The 25662-nt window shown below is 35.1% G+C and overlaps 2 protein-coding genes across 2 annotated transcripts; one reads left to right on the top strand and one right to left on the bottom strand.

Annotated features, from left to right (window-relative positions):
* Positions 1-10246: 10246 nt before the first annotated feature.
* Positions 10247-20038, top strand: Br140 (bromodomain-containing protein 140). The gene is made up of 20 exons (XM_077443435.1): positions 10247-10706; positions 10786-10893; positions 12051-12170; positions 12247-12387; positions 12462-12605; positions 12679-12772; positions 12849-12950; positions 13032-13170; positions 15092-15549; positions 15630-15729; positions 15806-15983; positions 16057-16220; positions 16294-16501; positions 16570-16723; positions 16795-16944; positions 17017-17205; positions 17282-17390; positions 18939-19175; positions 19260-19559; positions 19630-20038. The coding sequence occupies exons 1-20, from the start codon at positions 10383-10385 to the stop codon at positions 19970-19972; spliced, it is 3762 nt and encodes a 1253-aa protein (XP_077299561.1). The 5' UTR covers positions 10247-10382; the 3' UTR covers positions 19973-20038.
* Positions 20039-21470: 1432 nt separating this feature from the next.
* On the bottom strand, positions 21471-25601 carry LOC143920537 (uncharacterized). Its single transcript, XM_077443447.1, has 5 exons — positions 25455-25601; positions 25063-25374; positions 24692-24988; positions 22801-23866; positions 21471-21837 (listed from the first exon to the last, which is right to left on the bottom strand). Exons 1-4 carry the CDS (start codon positions 25560-25562, stop codon positions 23420-23422), a joined length of 1164 nt encoding a protein of 387 aa, XP_077299573.1. The 5' UTR covers positions 25563-25601; the 3' UTR covers positions 21471-21837; positions 22801-23419.
* Between the last annotated feature and the right edge of the window lie 61 nt (positions 25602-25662).

Here is a 25662-nt window from a genome sequence, read left to right as displayed (position 1 = left end):
TCCTCAAAATATTGTGGTTAGGCGAGTCAGACCGGAGAAAACATCGAAATCGCTATAAGCAAATGCGTATCGTTGCACAAGATCGATTCCCGAAACAATCCCACCTACTGATTTCGTCAATTTTGCATATTATAGACTATCAAATAAATTACATACAAAATATTTCGAACTTTTTTGATTTACACTATGTAAAAATATATAATATATCCAATATTTGTGACTTCAAATGAAAATTGCATATGTCTCTATTAAAGTATCATTTTTTAAGAAAGCTTTCTTCTTTTACATATTTATTGCTTAGCTCTAAAATAATACCAATTATTATTATTCTGCATAAAAACTACAACAAGATTTCAATTACATATGTACTTAATTCAATTTTTTCTGCAATTAATAGTTAATAATGAAAGCAAATTGTTTCATTCATTAAAATGTATTTACAAAGTTTCTAATATTTACAAAAACATATTAAAAAATATCGAAGAAATTTCTTAATATGCATTAAAGAAAGCCAAGTTATGTTTCTAGATACTATTTAAGTATTTTAATATGTTTCATTATTTTAATAAATATAAATATTTTGAGAATCTATACAAAAATATATTGTATATTAAATAAATTAAATTCGTGCTTGATTTTCATAGCTTTTAGAAAAAAATGTGCATCAAATTACGTAATCATATATACATATGTACGTATATATTGACAAAAACCATTCTACCCGCTATGTCACAAATATCTGAATTCGATTTGGATAGGAAAAAACAATTTATTTGGAAGTATTTCTGTAGTGCTGCTGGTCAGACTTAGATATTTATGACTCCAAATCGATTGCCTCCAATCAGAGTTTGCCAATTTATCTGATTTCATTGTTGAAACGGTTCCTCCATCAAATTGGCCAAAACCATCACAAATATCTGAATTTGGTTTATGTACAATATGTAAAACATTATGTAAAAGTCTAAATCCATATGGTCTCTATGGATTAATTAATTGTTAATTTCGGTTTCTTCAGCCTATAGAAATACAGCGAATTATGTAATAAAAAATGCTGCAATGTTTGTACATAACTGGTGCATTGGGATTTACCCGTAAGGCCTTTCTGGTATATACATATATACGTATGTAAAAATAAAAATAAAATTTGTATTAATTATTTCAATAAAGAAAATAAAATAAAAATACCTACCAGAAAACACCCCTAAAAATATAGGGTGAAAAAAGAAAAAGTTATAGGTGTTTAAACAATTAAAATCTGACATAGCGAGAGGGTGGCGAAAAGGGAAAAAACGATAGCCGTCACCGAGAAACATAATGGGAGTATTTTCAAACGTGTCCATTACGATTATTTTTCACCATCGTAATGACGGACTTAATTTCCACATATATTGATGACCAAACCGAGCAAAATGGCAAAGTTTGAAAACGATCAGAGAAGAACCCAAATTTCGTCATACGAAATCAGACGTAAAAAGCGAAGTAAGAAGAGACTAGTAAAAATCGAAAGCGAAGTAAGAAGAGGCTAGTAATAAAAACAGATCTCAAATCATATTATGTTGCAATAAACGGAATCAACAAAATTTTAAATCAAACTTTTGGCAACTTAACTAATATGCTTTCTTGTGAACTCAAATCCAAATTGGCAGCTCTAATTAAATCCAGACATCTTTGCACAAATAGCATTTTCGCTCGTACTCACCGTAAGTTACAATATTGAGTTACTTTTCACATCATGTATGTAATCCATATTTTCAAGAAGACCGTTCACCACTCCCATGTAATTAATAAACGTCGATCTGTTCACAGTTTCCCATTGTTTCGCAACGTAACAATCACATTGTGCTGATCAGAATGGCGTGTTTGAAGCGCTCCGGCGAAAGTTTCGTGTTTATAATGGAGGTGCATTGGAGGAATTTCTCTCATCCATACTGAAGGAAAATCCCAAACGGTTTTGCAAAGATTGGATTTTTATAGGAAACCGGTAGATGGACCGAGATTGGGTGAGGGTAGACGGCTAGATCGAAGAGTAATAATAGTGCACTCTGGTCTGAGTACACTCTTATATACCTGTATATGTATTATATATTTATTTGGTTTACGAGTTCATGTTACTACAGTCAACCTACATACAATACGCGAGTCAGAGACACGTTGTAAGTTGTTATTTGATAAAAGTTTGAAATTTTCTATAATAAAATTCACAGATTCAATTTTATTGGGATTGAGTGTTTTAGTTTTGCACATGCAAAAAAACACTGGCATGCCTAGCGTGTACCGAAACACTCCAAACGGACAATTTCGCACATAGCGATCACGCACAAGAAAATCGTCCCTACTAAAATCGCAAATACGAAACAGTGGCGTGAATTGACGGTTAGCATATTATGCTTTCGGGGAGAGTTGTCACGGGTTCGAGTCCCACTAGAATCCCGCTGCTGGCCAGACCTTGGTTTGTGACTCCAGGTCGATCGTTTCATATCAGAGACTTTCATTGAAATGATTTCTGTAAAAATTGAAATGTCCTTTCCTATATCTCTTGTTTAATCTCAAGTCATTCAACATCTGGATTATAAAATGCCGCAAAATTTCTCCATAGATGTAACTGTGGATGTTTGTATGAATTCGCATTGTATAAAATGCTTGTGTATATTGATTGTATTGTGTCTGTTTAAGTGCACTCGTCGCTTTGGATCGATCTGTAAAGGCGAGTGTTCGTGTTCACGTTCATGAAATAAAATAAAATAAAAAAATAAAATCTGGCACCCGAATTCGCGTGGGTGATTCTCGGTGGGTGGAATTTTCGAGTTCCAGATATTTCGTGGTCGATATTTTAGCCGTGTGCTAAATAGTCATCGAACCGAATTAACAATGACATGAAGACACGCCTATCACAGCTTGAGTCACTATCACTTTTGAGAGTGATAGTGACAGTGAAAATGGACGGGAGTACATGGGAACGCCGCTCCCTTTCGTGAAACATCCAATATTTCCATACCCTTTCGTAAATTTAAAAATCACCCAGTCTTGCATATTGTACCTCTGATGAGAAAACTTGATTTTAGCGAACGTATCAAATAAATCAGTAATGATTCATTTTGAGAAACCCTGACTCATCACACACAAAGATTTCAATCTATTATGAATACATATAATATTTTCTATGTATACATATGTATAATACATACATATGAAAACTTTTGAAGATACTCTTCTTCGAACAATGGCCCATTAAGGTCATCATATTCTACCGCAGGCTTTCTCAAACATTCTAAATAAATTTCTCCGGTGCCGCATGGCTTTTTTTTTCTATACAATATATAAAAATCAATGTTTGTCTGTCTTTCTGTCTGTCACGTATTCGTTCTTATACCATTCAACCGATTGCGATGAAACTTACATGAGTTATTGTGCGCATGCCCGCGATGGTTTCTGTAAAAAAAATCGCCCAAAAACGGGAGCGGGAAAAACGGGAATGGGAATGGGACCGGGAATTGCATGCGTTATTGGGGCATTGCAACGCATGCCGGGTTCAGCTAGTTAAAAATTAATTAATTAAAATATGTTTTTGCGCGCAATTTGGGGAGCTCAATTTTCCTTCTACCTTAAATGTCTATTTAGTACCGGTTCTGATATGTATGCATATAATGTATTATAACTAGTCACCGGACCCAGAAGGTGCCGCGTATTGTTCAAAGGTTGTAAATACATTGTTAAAGGTTTGCCGAACCTTTTTTACAAAGGATTTACAACAATGGAACAATGGATAGCACTGTGACTATCCGGTGTCTAATTATAACAAACAAAACAAAAAAATCTAAATCATGTTTTGAAAATTATCGAGCGCTCCCATTCGTGAAAATTTATATTTCGAGCCCTAGTTTTCACCATAATTCCTATATTCTTAAATTATTAAAATTCTTACAATTCTCTTTTTCTACAATATCTTATTAAGAGGGCTGTACACCCGAAACCTTAATTTTGTTACCGTTCCTTTCTTCGATATATATATTGAGTGTATGTACATATATATTAAGTGAATACGATAATATATATATATATATATATATATATATATATATATATATATATATATATATATATATCAATATAGATATTGAGTTAATGCGACAATTGCGCTTCGACCAGATAAAACGTATTTTAAATTGACAAAATCGAGGTTTCGTATTCTGCTATTTTCTCCTCCAAAACTGGACCAATTTTAAAAAAAATTTCATCATCGGTATGAGAAAGATACTTTCTGTGCATCTATCGGCGTATTTTTTTTTAAATCAACCGTTAAATAAGCACGCTGGACTCGTTTTGTGGGTGTAAAAAAGAGGCGATTTTATAGATGTTTGGCGGCTCCTAGCTCCTATAAAAAATAATTAATCACAAAAATAAAACGATAGATGCACCCCAATGGTGGATATCCATAGCATATAAAAAAATAATTTCTCTAGTGCCATAATTGAGGAAGGGAGAAGTATAGTACGTTTGTATGGACAAGGCGCTGCTGTCCAGCCCTCTTAAGCTTTGTATAAGCAATAGAGTAGTACTAATAAAAACAATCATATAGCTTTACCAACATTTACGTGAAAAATAACGTATTCTTACGGCACAGGGGGATGCTTCTCAAGCACCCCTAGTTTACATAAAGTTCAAATCCTAGTGTGATGCTTTCATCCGTCGATCTTTCGATGCTGCGTTTTCGAAATAGATGCATGGAAGTTTTGCGATAATGAACAACAACAAGTCCGACCATAAAATTACTGACTCGTAAATATCGCACAAAAGCGATAAAAGAAAATTCAAACAAAATAATAGTAGTAAAGACATTTTCCAAAGTTTTCCATCATCAAACGTCTATATGGCCGTTGCCTGCTAACTTCTCCAAACAACTCCAATAAAAACCGACGTTTGCACAACGACCGCACCAAAACAATAAAAGGCGAATTAAAACGGTCACATTTCCAATAATAAAACGGCGAAAGAAAAAGCCTCGGAGATAGCCAAAGAGAGGAGACGGGTTTGAGGTTTAAAATTTCAAATTTGAATCGAGACAATTTAATTTCAATACTGTGGACGTTTCGCTCCGGGGAAAACTGCTTACTGAAGATTTTCCCGGCTTGGAGTGCTCCTTCGCCGTCGGTATAATTACGGAAAATGATCGTTTTCCTTTTTATATAGTTTCAAAAGTCATTCCAGCAAACGTTCGAATGGATATGGCGAATGCCTTATTATGAAAATGTACTTTTGATTCCTGTATAATTGACACTTTTGATTGGATTGCTTTCATGGAAACTTTTGACGGGCCATTTATCTCCGGAGGTCGCGTATTGCGGACGTTAATCAATAATGAACGGGTGGACGCAGAGACCTGTGTTTAAAAATAAAAATAAAATAGAAGGAATTGCGATAGAAACACGCTTTTTCGCTCTATACATGCTGCAATAGATCAACATTACGGTGACATGACCAAGTTTACCAGTTCGCCGTATAATATTACTAAAAAATATCACAATAAACTTCAACACATACCCGCTAGAATATCCTTGTTATAAACAACTGACTTTTTCCAGGTTCAAACGATGATTTTTGGAATTAAATTTCTGATATATGTACATGTGAAAATATTGAAAAATGTGATATAATTATTTACAAACGATACAATAAAACAAATAAACAATTATAAAATTTTCAAATAAAAAGGGAAGAAAAAAAACATTTGAACACTGGTATTATTTCCATACATTGATTATTCAAAATGGCATAATTTAAACAAATTCTTATATGATATCTTGTCAAAAATAAATTACCAACAAATAGAAACATTGAATACATTAGTTTTAAGTGATTCCAATCAATCTTTTTATTACTTTTTTTACATAAATATATACCAGGAAGGCTTAACAGGCAAACCCCAAATGCGCCTTCCTATACAATTAATTACAAACATTGCAAAAATTTTTATTGCATAAATTGCTGTATTTCAAAACGCATCTATGAACACGAAATTAATAATTAATCTATAGAGACATCTGTGGATTTAGACTTGGATATTTGTGACTCCAGGTCGATCGTTTCCTATCAGAGTTTGCCAATTTTCTCTGATTTCATTGTTGAAACGGTTCCCGGTAAAATTGGCTAAATATCCTTCCTACCTACTATGTCACCACTATTTGAGATTGATTTATGTACAATAAAATTTATGTACAATTCATAGATGTTTCGTTAATTTGTGAGTTTTTCAGTGTCTCGTAATTCAGCGACTTGTATAATAAAAATGCTGCAATGTTTGTAATTGGCCAGGAAGGCGCATTGGGGTTACCTGTAAGGCCTTCCTGGTATATATGTAAAAAATAAATAAATAAACTAAATTCAGATATTTGTGATGGTTTTTGCCAATTTGATGGAGTAACCGTTTCAACAATGAAATCAGATCAATTGGCAATCTGTAATTGGAGACAATCGATTTGGAGTCATAAATATCCAAGTCTGACCAGCAGCACTACAGAAATATCTTATCCAGGTCAACCTAGGGATTAAATCCGGGAACCTCTCGGTGGTTATCATTAACGCAACCATCGAGTTACACTGCTGGCTACTGACCAAACAATTGATCCGAATTAATGTAATGTACATGTTAGCCGATTTTCACTTGCACTCATCCAAAAAAGTATAAACGTGCTGAAAACGGGCAGTGCCGTATAGCATAAATAGAACTAGTGTTTTCCGTGCAGTGTTATGCCGGGCTGTTGACTTTCAGTACTAGATAATATAAATGGACCTAAATTTGTGTATAATATGTTCATATTTCTAAATTGGAATTACATATACATACATATGTAGTTCAATTTTATTATTAATAATAACATTCCTCTAGTTAATTAATAGCTGTTGTAAATCAATATTAAAATGAAGTACAAAACGAGTAACATTTCACATTCAATGGCAGACTTCTATATATGTACATCATTTCAATTAACTTAGCAGTAGGCAAACTTCGATTCCTATTGGCGAAACTCTGCAAATACTCGATTTATATTGGCCAGAATATAAGAGTTGTGTATTTTTCTTTCTGATACCAAACTAAGACTAACTAAAAGTTGTCAGTCTATAATTAAACAAGGTAATATACATATTTATTTATTAGCTCAATTCGACTAATTATCATATACATATATAATATCGCTATTCTGTGTGTCTACCTGTGTGTCTGTCTGAGGTAACGCTCGCCGTACTATAATAATCGTTTCGATTCAACATATATATGTACTTCACAGCTTAACCACTGCCAAAACGTATAAACGAATATATGTAATAACAAAAGATAAAAAATATATACACTGTTTGTCACCAATGTTTCCTCTAAGCAAATAGACGGTGCAAAGTCTCTGAGCGTTTACCGCCATCTATTGAAAATTTATTTAATTAATTAATTTTTCTATTGATGTTTTATACTGTTAACATGTTGGTAGGTAGGTAGTTTTTACCATTTTTTTTATTATTAAATATAAATATTAAATTAAATATATTTAAAAGGTATTTGAAAAAAATTCGACCGCGTGCGGATCGAACACAGAACCGACACATTTATTTTAATTTAATAACTTACATAATATGCCAATATCCATGCGATGATATAATATTTAATCGGGTACAATACTAGTTTATATAGATTCATATACATATATAATGGTTATAAAGCTACAAAATACAGTAGGTAGTAGAGAATAGTATCGTCCGTGAAAATGTACATACATACATAATTGAATTGTTGTTTTATTTTTTTCTCATTTACATGTGTCCGATTTTCCGGCAGGGCGAGTACACTGTCCGCAAGCGATTTTCATTAGTCCGCTTTTCAGCGGTTTTTAATTCTCTTTCCGGACTTTCATCGCAAAAATGAAAGCCCTTGATTAAAGCCCTGTCGGCTGAAATTTCATCGCAATCCACGCTACTCATAACGGCCATAACCGAACACTTCCAATTAAATAGAATAAAACATCACCAAATCAATGTACGTAGCCGGTTCATTCGTCGGGAAACAAATGCGTACGTCATCGTGCCAATTATTTTAATTCAATCAACATTAGCCTTCCGCCGATTTTTTCCCCAAATTGACACGATCCATCATCGCATAAAGTATTTCACACCACGCCAGGGCAATCTTTCACGCGGAGATATCTCAAGTCACACGTGCATCTCCTTGATTGAACATCCTATTGACGTACGACGTCGATTCCTCATCCATTCACCAAGATCCGAAGGCCGATTCGTCCGAATCGGTTAGTCGGTGCGTCTCCCAAGTGTATTTGGTACTTACACCCCCGTAAGAATTAATAGTTGGCAGGGGGTTTGATGTCCCTTATCGCACTCGCTCATATGGCCGCGACGTGAGCGATTACGCAAAAAGGTCGTATAAATCAGCGAGCCTCACTCGGGGAAGTCACTCTAACGACGGCCATTTGTTATTGTGGATATTCCTCCTGCGAATAAATCCCCGTCAGATTAAACGTTCATCTAATTCCCGGCCGGGGGTCTCGGCACATCCTGTCGGACTGACCCTCACTTCCGGTCCTCTAAGCTCGGAAATGTGCACGCGCTTATACACGTGACTTGATGCCTCGTTATTCATAAATCGGCGTTTTCGTAATAGGTCAGGTTTCGTTACAAAAAAAAAAAAAAAACGTTATGCAAAAGGGGAAATTTCGAGGTCGTGAAAGGGGAGGTTGCCGCCATTTTAATGGTGTTTGCATCGCAAAGCCGCCATTTCGCGCACCTGCGTTTGGAATTTTGAATTATTCTTAACGGTCGACTGCGACTGCACTCATTAAACACAACACGAACGCCAACTAAACTGTTATGGTTATAACCACCCCGTTCTTCCCCTTTAGATATTTATAAACATATTTTTTTACGTCCCCTTGCGCCATACTTTCAGTTACCAAAACAAATTTTATGATTGACATATGTTTTTAGGGTGTCGTTTATTACGGCTTTGTAATAAAGGCACATACATACATTTACATATATGTATAATACAAGCAAATAAATGTGAAGCAGATTCGGTCGTTTTTTTTTATCTCGACTTGACTAACTACACAAGTGAATATCTAGAATGTAAATTCTTCGAGAATTTTTTTCATGACGCCTATAACTTTAATATGTATGTTGAATTTAAGGATCCAATTTCAAATGCCGTAAAATTTGTTTTTTTGTTTATAAGGTAGTAAATAAAAAATTGAATCAAAATTTTCACAATTACATATGTACAAATACTATATTCGCAGAACAACTTTAGATTCATATTTATTTATTTACAAATTTGCCATAGTGACTTTACAGATCAGCTCCAAGTCGTCACGTTTGCTATAAAAACAGTATACATCACATGTATTTAATATGCATATATACAGTAATTAGATTATTAGTCACATTGCGGTGGTCACAAAGACAATTTTTGCCATTAAAATCGTGAATACGCAATATTTGGCACTTAAGTTCTCGTTGGTATGATAGTTATCGTTAGTATGATGGACTTTTCGGCTGCCAGATATTCCATTATAGAGATTTTAGTGACTTTGTGACCAGTAATCACCGAACCACATACATACAATGCATGTACATACAATGTTGATTTTTAGGCATGTAGATAAAAAAGCGAACGAATGCTCAAATAAGAAGACATTCTCATGCGACAACTTTTTCATTTTATTGACAAACGAAATCCGATTATAAAGTGCCGCTAAACTTGTCAAAGTGTCACATTTTATATTACACAACAACAAATATTCAACACTATTGACCTAAATTCTTATTAACATCGACGAAAACAACAACAGTTTCAATGCGAGTATCTAAAATCGATTAAATAAATAGCGCATAAATTATTCAAATAAATAGAAAGTCATTTGTTTTTCTACCGTATTAAAAAAGTACATGGAAAATTCTTTTGAAAAGTGAATTAAATAAATGTAGCAATTTACAAGACTTATTAAATTAAATAAGAAGTGTAATATTTTAATTTATATTGATGAATCATAGAATTTTAATTTAATGTGTTTATTTTTATTTTTGTAAATTATTTGAATTTCACATATAAAATCATAAATTAAGCTAAGTTTTAAGTTGAAATTAATACTTTAATGAGTTGTAATTTAAATATTCACGTAAGAGAGACCAATTTAACAATAAACTTTGATTAACGTCAGAAAAAGTAGGTTATGGTCAAGAGCATATGGCCACACCGGTGTAGCGCCATCGTTAGGTGATCGCGCTGGCAACACTGCGTGTTGTAAACGTCAAGTTAGTTTCGCGGGTGAGAGGCGCGCGGTTTGTTTGCGGCCGTCGTGGGGCCCCAAAACCCACACACACGCACCATGGGAGTGGACTTTGACGTGCTGGAGTTCTGCAAGAAGCTGCGTCAGGAGCGACCGCCGCCATATCAATGTCCGTTGGAGCGCTGCCCCCGCATCTACAAGTCCCTGTGCGGATTGCAGTACCACCTGGTCAAGTTTGAGCATGAAGAGGCCGATGTGGCCACCCCTGCGCCCCCGCCGCCCCCCTCCCGTCGCAAGGGTCGCACCAACAGGCCGGCTGCCCCCACCGCTGATGTGGCTCTCCGTACTCCCCCTAGAGAGGCCCTCACTTTCGCCGAGGCGCAAAAGGTTGTGCAGTTTGAAATCGAAGGGAAAATTACTCGGGTTTGTATTCTACATTATATTGTTTTGTGTTCATGTATGTTTGTCAACTTTTGACGATGGTTTGTTTTGTTATTTTCAGATTTCAATTGAGCAAATTTTGCCTGTTATATCTTTAGAGGAATGGAACAAGAAGAACATGGAGCTAGAAAAACCGTTGAATTTTATTGAACCTGTTCAAGAGCCACATGTTTGTATTTTTTTTATATACATTTTATAATGAAGTAATTTAAATGAAGATGTTGTATATGTGAATGCTGTTTGAAATGATTTGAACAATTTTTATTATTCTATATTTTAATGTACTATTAAAATTCATATATCATTTTACTTTTTTGAAATATGTAAATAAGTGAAAAAATATTTATATTACTTCCAATATACATGCCTACATATGCATATACATATATTGAACTACTCATAGTCCAATCATAAACATCCAATTTATTGTATTTTGATACCACAGAAAGAATAACATGATATTACTATTGCCGTCACCCGCTACTAGCAAATTTTATAAAATTATAATAGATAACACATATGACAAAAAGATAATCAAATTGGCTACATATTAAAAAAAACTACATATATACATATATTTGTAAGTTAAAAAGCTTTACCTTATACAGTGGCTTCGCTAGGGGTGGTGAAATCCTTCACCGATCGAATGTGATGTTTATTTGAATACATTTGCTCAAGAAGATCTTAGTGCACCCAAGGAAAAAGAACATGCGGGGGGGGGGGGGTAAAAATGCACAAATGTGATATTTGTTTAAAATTGTACATATGAAATCCCATACTAGGATAAATCCAGACAAATGTTTAAAATCATTTTGTTCAAGATGTGACTTTCAGCGGCGTCGCTAAGAGTGGTGTCACTTAATTAATATTTGTTAATTGTTTTGACGTACGAGAGAGTAGCGCCAAAAGAGAAGCCAAGTTCACACGTTGTTTCTGGATTGCGTCTCCGTATGACTGAATCAGTTAACCTTCTTACCTTTAGGTACATACACTGATTTCTCAGGAATTCGAACAAAAGCCTCATAAATGGCTCATATTTGATGCTATATATAGCTGCACCAGACGAATTTCGCGGTAACTGTATAAATACAGAAAGCTGTATATATAAAGAAAGCTGTATATATACAGAAAGCTGTATATATACAGAAATTGCAATGACGAGTGTAGCCGCTCGAGGATTATCATACAACGAATATTTCGAATTAGCGTTTTTCAATTTAAACAATATGGTGTCACCTGGTTTAGACCGCATTCCCTGCATGGGCCTACTGCCTTATAAGCAAATGGATGAACAATATTACTAACACTATTATCTTCTATTTTCAGGTCAAATTACCCGAGGCCAGTTTTAAAGTGCTCCTCGACTACAATATTTCAGACGCACCGGTTCGGCCCAACGGCTACATTCGTTTTATAGAAAAATCTGCTGAAGAATTAGACGGCGAAGTATAAACCCATATTTTATAATCCATTACTTATTAAACTAAACCGCTTTGTTTTAAACTATCATCCGCACATTCAGGTAGAATACGATGTCGACGAAGATGACACACAATGGCTGGCCCTCATCAACGAGAAGAGGCAAAAACAAAACTTACCAGCAGTACCGATAGACACATTAGAACTCCTCATGGATAGATTAGAAAAAGAATCATACTTTTTGGTTATTATTCCTCCGTTGATTATAACTGATTTTTAACACAATTTTCAGTTTTAATGTATAATTTATATTCGTAGGCGACACAATCTGGTCAATCCAGCGGAACCGTAGTAGATGAAGATGCCGTATGTTGTATTTGCATGGACGGCGAGTGTCAAAACACTAACGTTATACTTTTCTGTGATATGTGTAATCTCGCCGTACATCAAGATTGCTATGGGGTATATAGAATTTCTTTACAATACGCACTTCTATTAAATTTGCTGGAATTTAATGTATTTAATTAATCTACAGGTACCTTATATACCAGAAGGACAGTGGTTGTGCAGACGATGCTTACAATCACCGTCTCGGCTTGTAGATTGCGTCCTTTGTCCAAACACCGGAGGTCAATACATCTTTTCAATATTAATCATCTGTTTGGTGAATCGTTTGTTGTATCATAATTGTATGTAAAATTGCAGGTGCATTTAAGCAAACTGATAGAGGTCATTGGGCTCATGTCGTATGCGCGTTGTGGATTCCAGAAGTCCGCTTTGCCAATACTGTATTCCTCGAACCAATAGGTATTGCGATTTTGTACACCGTTTGTATCGAAAGAAATCCAGCTGTTGTTATTCTATGTATATAAAATGTATCGTTTATAGATTCAATTGAAATGATACCGCCGGCTCGATGGAAACTCACCTGTTACATATGTAAGCAACGCGGAGTAGGCGCATGTATACAATGCCATCGTGCTAATTGTTATGCCGCTTTTCATGTGACGTGTGCTCAACATGCTGGGTAAATACTGTTTTGTATTGAAGGGTCGGTGCAAAAGTCACTTTATGATTTGAAACGGTTGTTTGTTTGCCGATTTTTCCGGATTTAATTGTAAAGCCAGTCTTTGAGCTCAATTATGTACGTAGATATTAGTCACAATTCCTGACAACTGTTTCTAGTCCTGTGGATTGAATTGGACTTATTCCGTCGGAAGTTACTGCAATTACCCATCTCGGTACTCGTAATCCAATGTATTATAATACATATTTGTAACTGTGTTGATTTCAAATTTCGTTTATTCCAACTGATCGGAAATCATTAGACAGCTTTAGTCTGGTATGCTTTTCAGTTAGCATTAGACCTGATGTGTAAATGCACAGTGGAATTTGCTCTGTTCCATCAACTTGGAATTTCTCGACTTCTCGACGGTTTGCTTGAACAGGAGTCTTTATATTATATACAAAAATGTTTTTTTGTATGCATGCATTTAATATCTTTATTATACGAGAAAATAAAATAAGTATTTCACTATTTTAAACATTTTTGTATATGTGTTTTATCGGTCTCCGTGACGAGACAGAATGTTAAATGACAGAAAACGCAAATATCGGAAGGCAAAGATCGAAAATCGAAAGATCTTAAGTTGAAAGATCAAAATTGGTGCATGGTAAAACGGTACATACTCACTTAATTTGAGCCAGCAGGATACAACAGGAACAAGAGGAACAGGCTTTTCCTCCCGTATTAATGTGCGCGCGCAGAATACGGGAGGAAAAGCATGTTCCTCTTGTTCCTGTTGTATCCTGCTCGCGCAAATTAAGTGAGTATGTACCGTTTACCATGCACCATTTTTTTTTTGATCTTTCGACTTAAGATCTTTCGATTTTCGATCTTTGCCTTCCGACATTTGTGTTTTCTGTAATTTAACATTCTGTCTCGTCACGTAGACCCGTGTTTTATGTATATATCAGTGGTGGCCAAGGAAGCCATTTTTAGGCCAAGTTTATATTTTGGGCGTGAACCTCTTTTATTCGACGAATATAATAAAAGACGAATACCAGTCAATAAATTGATATTGTTCTCGCATTTTTTGAAAGGATGGAAAGGAAAGGGAAAAAAGGTTCACACCCAAAATGACTCCGCCCATGAATGACTCCCGTGACCACCTCTAGTATGTACAGATAAAACATACATGTATGCACAAACTCAATGTCGAGATACACTGAAAAAGTCGAGAAAACAAGTGTATATACATATATATAAAAAATCAACAAACTCTGATAGGAAACGATCGATCTATAGTCATGTATCTAAGGTCTGGCCAGTAACGCCGGGCAGCGATTGAACCTATGACCACTCGGTTTGAAAGCAATGGGTTTGCTACAAATGGTTGCAAACGAAGCGGCTGCATGCTCATTTCGATGTAATTTTAATTGTTTGAATTTCAGCATGTACGAAAGACGAGATATTTCGATATACATTGATGATTGGCTATTCTTAAAATTAAGTTGGATCTTTCTGGCAAGTATAAAATGGCAAAAGCCGAGACAAAAGTATGAAATGAGCATGGAGCGAAATAAGCATGTGGCCACATGGTTTGCAACCATTTGTAGCGGAGCGGAAAGCAATACATTCTAACCACTAATGTATTCTGCTGGTTTCATATATTCTTTATAATCTGATTGTATAATCCGATCTGAAGTACGGATTTTTTTGGCATGATATAAAAATAATGACAATATTAAAGCATCCAAATAATTGAAAAAATGTTTTCTAGTAAATTTACAAGATATTTAATATTAAAAAAAATATATTAACAATTGAATAATGAGAAATTTACGAATACATTTAAATCATAAAGTGACTTTAGCCCACTTTGTTTATTTTTCTAATCGACTATTTATAATTTATATTAATTATTATGTATATTCAACGTTTGCAGACTTCATATGAAAATGGATGCCGTAAACGGTTCGGGTAGAGGTAGTTCGTTAGACACGTCACAATCGATACACGTTGCAAAGATGGCATTCTGCGACGCACACACTCCTCCCGGAGTGCAAGAAAAGATCGAAGGTGAAAAATCTGACTCTGGAGAACAGCGGACTATCAACTCGCACAAAAAGCAATCATTTTTAAATAAGCTGCAAGCTCGGTCAGAGTGTAGAGAAAAAATGAAACAGGCTCGTAGATTGCTAGCCAAGAAACGTAGTTCAGTGCCTGTAGTATTGATTCCCACAATTCCACCGGAAAGGGTACAGGAAATTGCGTCTTTGGTTCAAATTACCGGGAAGGCTCCTTTCGTTCAAAGACTAATCGCTTATTGGACGTTGAAAAGACAGTATAGAAACGGTGTGCCTTTGTTGAGACGTTTGCAAAGTCTCAGTCATCACATGACAGGTATTGTTAGTTTTATTTTTACTATCAAAATTATACTAGCGTGGTTAATTTATTAAAAATAAATGTTGATAATGTTTCAGGCTCCAGTCGGAGCGTTCAAGAAGGTGTGATCGATACTAGGGAATTGTACAATCAACTTAAATATTGGCAAAGAATACGACAAGATCTTGAACGGGCGAGGTATTACATACAGATTTTGTATTGTTTATTATATTTTGTATAATATATAATGTGTGTTTTTTAATTTATTTATTAGATTGCTTTGCGAGCTTGTTCGGAAACGAGAAAGGCTAAAAGTAGAGTATACGAGAGTCACTGAAAGATGGTTGTTTCATCAGCTGAATCCAATGGAGGCTACTCTTAGGAAGTTACTAAGTCTTTTACAGGCAAAGGATACATCTGATATATTTTCCGAACCTGTTGATCCAACTGAAGTATTTATTGATTTATATTTTTCGTATATACTATTGAATGTTATATGAATGATTAATGAAAATATGATTTTAGGTACCTGATTATAGCTCTGTCGTTACACATCCAATGGATCTGAGCACAATGGCAAAGAAACTCGATCAAGGAGTTTATACGACGTTAGATCTTTTAGAAGCCGATTTCAATCTAATGATTGATAATTGTTTAGCGTACAATAGCAAAGATACTGTTTTTTACAAGTGCGAATCGTTTGATTTAATTCTCGCATTGTGAGTTGTATGGATTTTGATTGTATTTGTGTGGATTTTTCAGGGCCGGTGTGAAAATGATGGAACAAGGACGCGCTATAGTAAAACAAGCTCGGAAAGATATGACCGATATCGGTTTGATAGAGCAAATTCCACCGGATTCATCACAAACCACTCCGAGAACGCCTCTTAAGAAGCAAAAGTCTCAAGCTGTTAGCCCCGGAAGAGGATCTAAACTGTTTGAAAAAAATGAAGAAAAAACTGATACACAAGTATATAAAACTTCACTTGAATCTTTCCTTTATTTTGCACCGAATATGATTATTAATTTGTTCCGTAGAATGACAAACATTATAAAGATGACAAAAATGCGTCGAATCATTGGAAAAAATCACCGATCACTCCGACAGTTCCGAGGAAGCGTGGTCGTCCTCCGCTACACTCGAGAGAGCCTAAAGTTACAAGCGTTGCTCGCAAACGGAGACGTAGACGTGGTAATTTATCATTTTTATTGATGCTATTGTGTTTTGCGTTTCCGATTCTGTATACAATATATTTATTGCAGGTCAAAGCGAATGTAGTAATAATACAGACGAGGTTGAAGACGATGAAGAAACCCTCACCTTCGATTCGCCGACCGCTCTCACTCAGAACGATAGAACTCCTAGTAAAAGAAGTCCATCTCTCGCGTCGCCTGGAGAGCCGAGTCCTACCGGTATTCAAATTGTATGTAGTATTGTAATCGTTCGGCTGTTTTGATGCTCATTCCGGGGTTTGTATTGTTTAGGTGTTAATCGCCGCACCGCAGTACTTTTCACCCGTAAAGCACAGTCGGCTGCTGCGTTTAGTAATAATATAAGGATACCTCAACGGCCGGAGCTGACTGCCCTGTCGAAGACACCGTCACCTTCCGCCACTCTGGGTGTATCGCTCACGCCGCTTTTGCTCGGAAACGGAAATGAAGCTACTCTCGATTGTAAAATTATATAGTTTAATTTTCAATTACATTGTATGTGAGTTTCAGTTGTTTATATATTTGAATTGTATTACAGCTTTGGCTGCGTCGGTATCGAATGACAACGAACCCGTAGTGAAGAAGAAGGGTCGAGGTCGTCCGAGAAAACACAATAAAGATAAATCTAATTTTGAAAACAAACTCAGGTAAATTCTGATTTTGGAGCTCAAGTTGTTTTTTTATTTATTTCATTGTTGAAATCGTTGACGCTAGATAGATTTTCTTTATTATTATTGCATCCAATCAAATTCCATACATTATAATTTATTTATTTATATTATACTTTGGGAAAGGCTTGATTTTATATATTCCCATGATGCCGATATTGGGTATTGTTGGGTAGGGGTGGGTTCAGGATCCAAATGCAAGGTCAAAGTCGCTTCACAGCTTTTATTCAACGATTCAAGAGGTCCACACGGATCCACCGCTTACTTCTGAATAATCTGATCTACCGTGTGTACCTCCTTATAAAGGACAAGTTGCCCGGCACAGCTTCCCAGATCTATTACTGTGTCTATTGTGTAGGCACTTAAGAGGGCTGGACAGCAGCGCCTTGTCCATACAAACGTACTATACTTCTCCCTACCTCAATTATGGCACTAGAGAAATTATTTTTTAATATGCTATGGATATCCACCATTGGGGTGCATCTATCGTTTTATTTTTTTGAGTAATTATTTTTTATAGGAGCTAGGAGCCGCCAAACATCTATAAAATCGCCTCTTTTTTACACCCACGAAAAGAGTCTAGCGTGGTTATTTAAGGGTCGATTTTAAAAAAAATACGCCGATAGATGCACAGAAAATATCTTTCTCATACCGATGATGAATTTTTTTTAAAAATTGGTCCAGTTTTGGAGGAGAAAATAGTAGAATACGAAACCTCGATTTTGTCAATTTAAAACACGTTTTATCTGGTCGAAGCGCAACTGTCGCATTCACGCAATATATATATTGATATATATTGTCGCATTCACTCAATATATACATACACTCAATATATATATCGAAGAAAGGAACGGTAACAAAATTAAGGTTTCGGGTGTACAGCCCTCTTAAAGGTCTACCTTGGCGAGTCTATTGTTTACGCATGCACTCGCCCAGATCAGTGAGAACTCCAGCGTATCCTTTGTTCAGGCACTTACTGAGCCCGTTAGCCTAATCCGAGGTCTCTATTGTTCACTCACGAATGCACTTAGACAGTGGATACTCTCTCTCATGTTCCCACGTTACAGTATTAAACTTGTACATACATAAATTTTTTAAATCATATTCAAACAGTAGGTAAGATGGTTTTGCCAATTTGATGAAAAATCGGAATCAGATAAATTGGCAAACTATGATAGGAAATGATCGATCTGGAGTTACAAATATCCAAGTCTGACCAGCAGCACTATAGATAATACTCGGAATAAATTATTTTCAATCGAGGTGAACCTAAGCTACTTCAAACTAAGACATTAATTACAATATAAATAATAAAAAATATTTTGCCTTTCTGGCGCCCTTAAATCTGGTGCGCCCGGGGCATCGAAACCCCCTCCCCTTTACTACACCTCTGATTGCTACAAAATACTTTCAATCTTTTTTTTTTTTTGTAGACATAATCTGTTCCAATATACTCAACATTGTACTGATTTTCCTGGGTTTTTTTTAAATAATGTTCTGACCATTTTTCTTATTGTATTATTTCAGATTAGATTTAGATAAATCATTAAGCAAGCCACAAACGTCTTTAGTATCTCAAGCAGTTGTTCCAGCGTCGTTCCTCGAATATCGCGGTCCACGTGACGAAGTCGGTTCAGGAGTAGATAGTGATGTATCACATTCAACCGGAAGCTACTCGTCTAGTTGTAGCTCGTGCACTCATTTAGACGATGACGGATTATCATCGTGCTCCGACTCGTGTAGCATTACTTCAGGCAGTGATAGGCTAGTACATACATATGTATAAATACATATTCGTATAAATGATGATATTGCTTCTGTTCTATTTATTCATGTTGGTATTTACAGATCTAGTTTTAATGAGACGATGGAATCGACGACCAATCAAACTCTAAGCGATACTGAAAATAACATAACAAGGATGTCTGGTAAATTGTCGAGTGGATCGGAGAAAAAACTCATCGCACCGTCCCACTGGTCGTCAGACCAGTCTGAATGCAACGGAAGCTTATCGTCGACTATCAAAGGCAAAAGAAAAAATAAAAATGCTATCAAATCGCCGTCGAAAATGTTGAAAGAATCTTCGATGGGAGGCTTTCCTGATGCGTTTAATCTACCTCCGCTTCAACTCGTCTGGGCCAAATGCCGGTTTGTTTGGAACGAATCTGTTTTTAGTGTGTGTGTGTTGGAAATATTACAATGTATCAATTTATTACAGGGGCTATCCGTGGTATCCAGCTCTGATTATGGATCCGAAGATTCCCAAAGGATTCGTCCACAACGGTGTTCCGTTGCCGGTTCCGCCTCAAGATGTACTTGCCCTGAAGAAGAATCACTCTCACGAGCCTATTCTGTATTTAGTGTTGTTCTTCGACGCCAAGAGAACGTGGCAATGGCTGCCGCCGAACAAATTAGAGCCCCTCGGAATCAAGAAAGCCATCGATCAGGCGAAGTTGGTCGAGTCTCGTAAGCCGACCGACAGAAAAGCGGTGAAGAAAGCTTACCAAGACGCTATGCAGTACAACAAACAGGTAGACGGCGAACCATTTAGCAGTAAATGATTGTTCAGTTTGGGGTCTTGGCTCCACGACGCTGCCATCATGAGACTCCGATCTTTTAAAAATTAATTTCAACGCTTTTTAAATATATATAATACAACTGATGAACTTTGTGATTTAAAATAATAGACTCGGACATTAAAACCATATACAAAAGATGTTTTAAAGTGCAATGTGCATATACTGAAAGAGTTTTATACAGAATTATATATCATACATAGAGCTATATTAATGTTTTTTAAATGTTTGACGGTTGGTAGGAGCACGTTTACAAATGTTGACGATTGCTTGTTTAAAATATACATAAGCACGGCGATTGTACTTAAAGAGTGATCATTTTTAAGTAAGATTTCCATTTAAAATGTGTAATTGTATCATCTTGAATACTTAATGTACAATTTGGTTAATGAATTAGTTTTAAGTGATGAATTATTGCATAAGAAACTTTTGCACAAAAATCTCTGTTGATATTATAATGTTAAGTTATTTTATGTACTCAATTATGGTTAATAAATGTTTGTATATATATATAAATATATATATATGTGTGTATATTGATAATGTATTTTAATTATATCATAGATTAATTTTGTTATATTTATGTATGTATATGTAAGTTTGATTATTATATATAGAGTTTTAAAAGCGATTGGGTATCTTGCATTTAATTCGTGTGTATTTTTATTATGTAGTTAGATAGTTAAAAAATTGTATTAAAATCTCATTTGATTTTTATTTCTTGAATCTGTTGAAACGTCTGTCTGCACGAGCATCAACTTTTGTATTAAAATCGTATCGAAAGTAAACTCAATTGTCAGATCTCATTTTAAGAAAGCAGCAGACATTCTTGCTCTTACCGTCATGTATAAATAAATGCGCTTTATGTACAGGTGAACTTTTTGTTCGCAATAGTTTAATATATTTTTGTACGTACATTGAGAATAGCTTTTTTTTTTGTTTTGTTTTAACTTATTTGCACTCTAATTAGGTGCTTGTGGTGTATATTGGAAGATTTTAACGGTTATGTGTATTAGTTTTTGTAATATTTAAACACTTTGTCGAAAGTACACAAACAATTGTATATACTTTTTTAATATAAAGTTGTTAAATTTGATTTCTTTTTTACTGCTTTATTCTCTAACTTGTGTCCAATAGTTGTATTGCCTGTCCGAACAATTTACCATATCCATTTCATTGTGACCTATTTACCTTGTGACCTTTTCATCTTATGACCTTTTCAACATGCAGACGAATATTTTGTGAGAAAAATTCACAATTTGCATGAAATCAACATCCAGTTTTATATTACTAAATAAATTTAAATAAAAAAACAACTTAAAAGGTTTCCGAAAAGTAAAAAAATGTAAATTGCATCAATTTATCAATCATTTAATCAGAAAATGGTTTTCAAATTGCATATTGCAAAATTTTTATGGGATGAAAAAATTAAAGAAAATGAGAAAACCATAATTATAAGTAGAAAATAACAGAAATAAAGATTGGTTACTACAAAATATTCATATATTTTATTTAAAAAATAGATAACAGGAAATAATCACTAAAAAAACAAATGCTAAATATAAAAATAGTAAAACAAAAGAAAAATATGAAACCACTTAATTAAAAACACAACAAGTAAATGAATTAAGTTGAAAAAATGTCCAAATAATTCATAATACTTATATTAATAAATAAATTACGAAATACAACAAATTCATAAACTATTTAAGCAATGGGTAACATCCTTTAAATAATCTCAATGTGACTAATTATTATATCTAATTGCTAAAAGCGCTTATCGTATTGCTATTTTTTTTTTCCAGCAACGCATACTTTCTATCGCGGAAAAGTACGGCTCTAGTTTAACCCTTTGGCTGCTACGAGGTTTTTCAATGTCCAAGCGAAAAATGCTAACATTTGTAATTATTTTGAAAAAAAATAAATATAATATTTTTTTTTACATACTTACTTCGCCGAACACTCGTAATTTTTATAATACTTTATATACATTTTTAAGAAGCAGTCGTGGACTCGTGCTCTCTCTTTCTGTCTTGCTTTTACATGCCTGCGTGCGAAAGAGATACCTACATATATACACTAAATAAGTTTTGACGATTGTTTTCCGAGGCTTTATTCTTTTCAATAATCTATTTTTAGATATCGATGTATCCTTACAACATGCGATATATTCGAAACAGGTAGCGGTCTCTCTCTCTTTCTTTCTTGGTTTTAATTGTGTACGTATGAGCGAGACACACAAGGATGCGAAGTTTCTAATAATCAAATAATTTTTCAACATGTATCATAAACATTTTGTATGCATTTCAGTTGTATTTGATTGATTGCACGAATTCGTGACGTCTCGTGACCTATATAATTGAAAGCGGATTTCTATTGTTTTTTGCCATTTATTTTAACTCTGCAAAATGATATCGGACAGTGAAAGTGACGAAAGCGAAATAATAGCTCCTCGCCGAGGAACTCGACAAATCAGCAGCTCTACTGATTCTGAAAATGAATTTATCGACAATAATCAATTCCCAAGTAATAACTCCTTATATGACTTTGACAACGAACCCGAAATTTACTTTGATGATGAACCCGAAATTGAAGAGCTTTTATTTAAAAAATTGATAAATATTTATAAAGCTTGATTGAAAAATAAATATAAATACGTATATAAAAAAAATGTTTCGTGCCACTGATGCGCTGGTGGCTCAAAGAAAGTATTGAAATACGACAATTAATGACGTCAACAACGATCGTCGTAGCAATCTTCGCCGATTTCAAAACAACGATTTATCGTTGTTGTAGCAGTCAAAGGGTTAAGCTCCGTTTAATCTCTGATCGTCTTCGGGGCATTTAATAAACCTCAATATGGAGCTCGATGCCATCCATCACAAGCATTGATTGCTTAAAGCCACTTCACAGGAAGTCAAAATTGATAGGAAATCAAGGTTGTCTTCTAGCTATCCGTCTAATCCAATTATCTTCGAAATAGTCGATATAATCTGCTCTTCAGCTATTGCAGATGTCTTCCAATATACTAATGGCATCGTCTGGTGGAACGAATGATATGTAGCATTTTAATCTTGTCTAGATATACGTATATATTTATTTATTTTTATAGAAAAATATCTATTTTTTATAGAAAAATGTCTAGATAGATATTTTTCTATAAGGCCATTAGATTGAATATTTTTATAAAAATACATGGACGAAATGAAAAAAACAGCCCTTCTCATTTGCTCCATTTGGAAAGACTGCTTAATAATCAGCCCGATTTCATTACATTTAATCATATCTATAGATTCAGAAGTGGAATAATTTTAAACGGGCCGTCTCAAAGCCAGGTCTTGCATAATCACAATTTGTGACTATTAAAATCGATTAGAAACATCATTACTGTCATGCATCCAAAATCGCTCGTTCGTGTGTATCATTCGATGGTCATTCAGAATTACATATTGGCCAAAATGATGGGATTGGGAAGCGCGTGTTGTTCCGAGTTCTTCTAATCATTTTTTTTACATTTTGATCGTTCGGCATTTGGCTGATGACTGCTTCGCTCAATCCCGTACAACTTTCTGTCAATAGCTGATGAGTCCCGTGTTGCGTTGTGATCGCTTTATCCTTGATCGATTGAAGAGTTTTGACCGCTTCGATTCTCGCCGAATTACTCGAATGACTGTGTTCACCGACTCGCCTCACGATAGTCTCATCGACGACATGAAGACGTGCTCTACAGTGCTGGCTTAGGTACTGGTCACATCTCCAGAATGTTTTATCCTCGACTTTTCTGTCTTTGATGAATAGAAAGCCTTGATCAATCAGTTTCGGTCTGCTTCTTCCACTGAGTATATATTCTAAAGGTATTGGATTTCTTGTATTTTTAATCTGAAAAAAAATATCCACACACATAAATTTTAATAAATAATTTGTATTCGAATAAAATATACTTGTATTCGAATCCTAATTAGTCAATTTATTCCAATAAAAGTCTTTCGACAATCTTGTCTATTTAATCGATTTTGTAAACAGTGTGATATTTAATATATTACTTTTTTAAAAAAATGATTTTAAACATTTGTCTGGATTTACCCTAGTATGGAATTTCATATGTACAATTTTAACCCTTTGAATGCTGACGTCTTTTCTTTTGAATGCCCGCCACGCTGCAAATTTTGCCAACATTTCCAACTAGAATTATTTAGAAATCCAATAGAAAGCAGGTATAAAAATTGTAGATAATCCAAACAAACCCTAGATAACTACCGCTGAGGATTTCGAGTTTTGTAAGGTGTGTTTAGACTCTCTAATATATCTTGCAACAATATAAAATCAACAAAAGTCTATTAATGAATGTATTTTTCCAAAACTAGTGGCATCTTCATCATTGTTGTTAAAATGTAATGCTCACAATCTAAAATACTAAGCAATTAGAGATTTCCATATGGTTATAAATTCAGAAATTCCGGTGTATACCAGTCTTTATAAACCTTGACAAATGAATGACACGGATTACACGACCCACGTTCAATGCATTTTTTTTTCAATGCTATCTGGAAAGGCTTAGCGGTTAGTATTCTTATTTACTTTGTACATGCTCAAAATACAACGCCTATCGGCGTTTTTCAGGCCCATGGACTTGTTGGCAAAATGCCGAACTGAGTTGGTCAGCATTCAAAGGGTTAAACAAATATTACATTTGTGCATTTTTACCCCCGCGTGCTCTTTTTCCTTGGGTGCACCGAGATCTTCTTGAGCGAATGCTTTCAAATAAACATCACAATCGATCGGTGAAGGATTTTTTGGTTGTAGATTCCATGCAACGTTAGGCATTTCATTCAAACTGATTTTCTGGTCCGATTTGAATAGTGAAGGTTTTTCATGTAATGTTTCCGGCAAAGTTGGTTCTTCCAGTGAGAGTTCAATATCATTCGGCTCATTTGCCTCGGCATCATCAACCGCTGGAATCTCTGCTCCATAACCGCACGAAGTAAAATTTCCTACACGAATCTGTAAAACAGAGCGAGCATTACACATATGTAATAAAATTGTGCAGTATTTTGAGCGCCATTAATTTACTCCACCGGTGAATCAATGCTTTCAATTAAATGGATGTTTTGTTTGGAATCGCTCCCTTCGGAAACACTCGATCCCCATTCATTCATCTCGTCATTGACGGGTGCATAGCAAAAGTTCGGTTGTGAATTAACATCCGACTCCTCCCATTTTAAATCCTCTAGTATAATTTCTTCCGTCTTGATATTCAAACATTTATCTAACCTTGATTTTGACTTTTCGTAGTTTTGAATACAGATTTTTCGAAAAGCGCTCAGCAACTCCAGAGTGTTGTCGCACAAAACGCATATCAGATCTGACAACCCGTCATTCTTTGTCGCCTGCAAATGAGAATAGTGGTAATGAGACTAGACTAGTGAGATAGCGATTGATTGGTTAAAGGTATGTAATTGCAACAGACCTGCAGCTGACAGCAGTTCCAGATGTGTTGCACCACTGGACGAGGATTGTCATGGATGGAGACGAAAGACTCAGCTGTAATAGAGCGGAGGCAAAGTCGACACTCCATCACTACAATACTGCACTGTAAACAAGGCTACTTCAACTGGGAATATCAAGCACATTCAGGGTTGCCAGGAGTTCGGATTTAAGGCTCGGTGATTATTCCG

The sequence above is a fragment of the Arctopsyche grandis genome, chromosome 12, assembly GCF_051622035.1.
Source record: "Arctopsyche grandis isolate Sample6627 chromosome 12, ASM5162203v2, whole genome shotgun sequence".
NCBI classification, from domain to species: domain Eukaryota; kingdom Metazoa; phylum Arthropoda; class Insecta; order Trichoptera; family Hydropsychidae; genus Arctopsyche; species Arctopsyche grandis.
This window is presented reverse-complemented; position numbering and strand designations above follow the sequence as displayed.

Coding starts and splice junctions, on each gene's coding strand:
- Br140 (XM_077443435.1), top strand. CDS start 10,383: ATGGGAGTGGACTTTGACGTGCTGGAGTTCTGCAAGAAGCTGCGTCAG. Junction 12,388..12,461: donor AAAAAGAATCATACTTTTTG/GTTATTATTCCT, acceptor TTATATTCGTAG/GCGACACAATCTGGTCAATC. Junction 16,502..16,569: donor AAGAAAAAACTGATACACAA/GTATATAAAACT, acceptor TTTGTTCCGTAG/AATGACAAACATTATAAAGA.
- LOC143920537 (XM_077443447.1), bottom strand. CDS start 25,562: ATGGAGTGTCGACTTTGCCTCCGCTCTATTACAGCTGAGTCTTTCGTC. Junction 24,989..25,062: donor TTGAAAGCATTGATTCACCG/GTGGAGTAAATT, acceptor TCTGTTTTACAG/ATTCGTGTAGGAAATTTTAC. Junction 23,867..24,691: donor AGGAAAAAGAGCACGCGGGG/GTAAAAATGCAC, acceptor ATTTTTTTTCAG/ATTAAAAATACAAGAAATCC.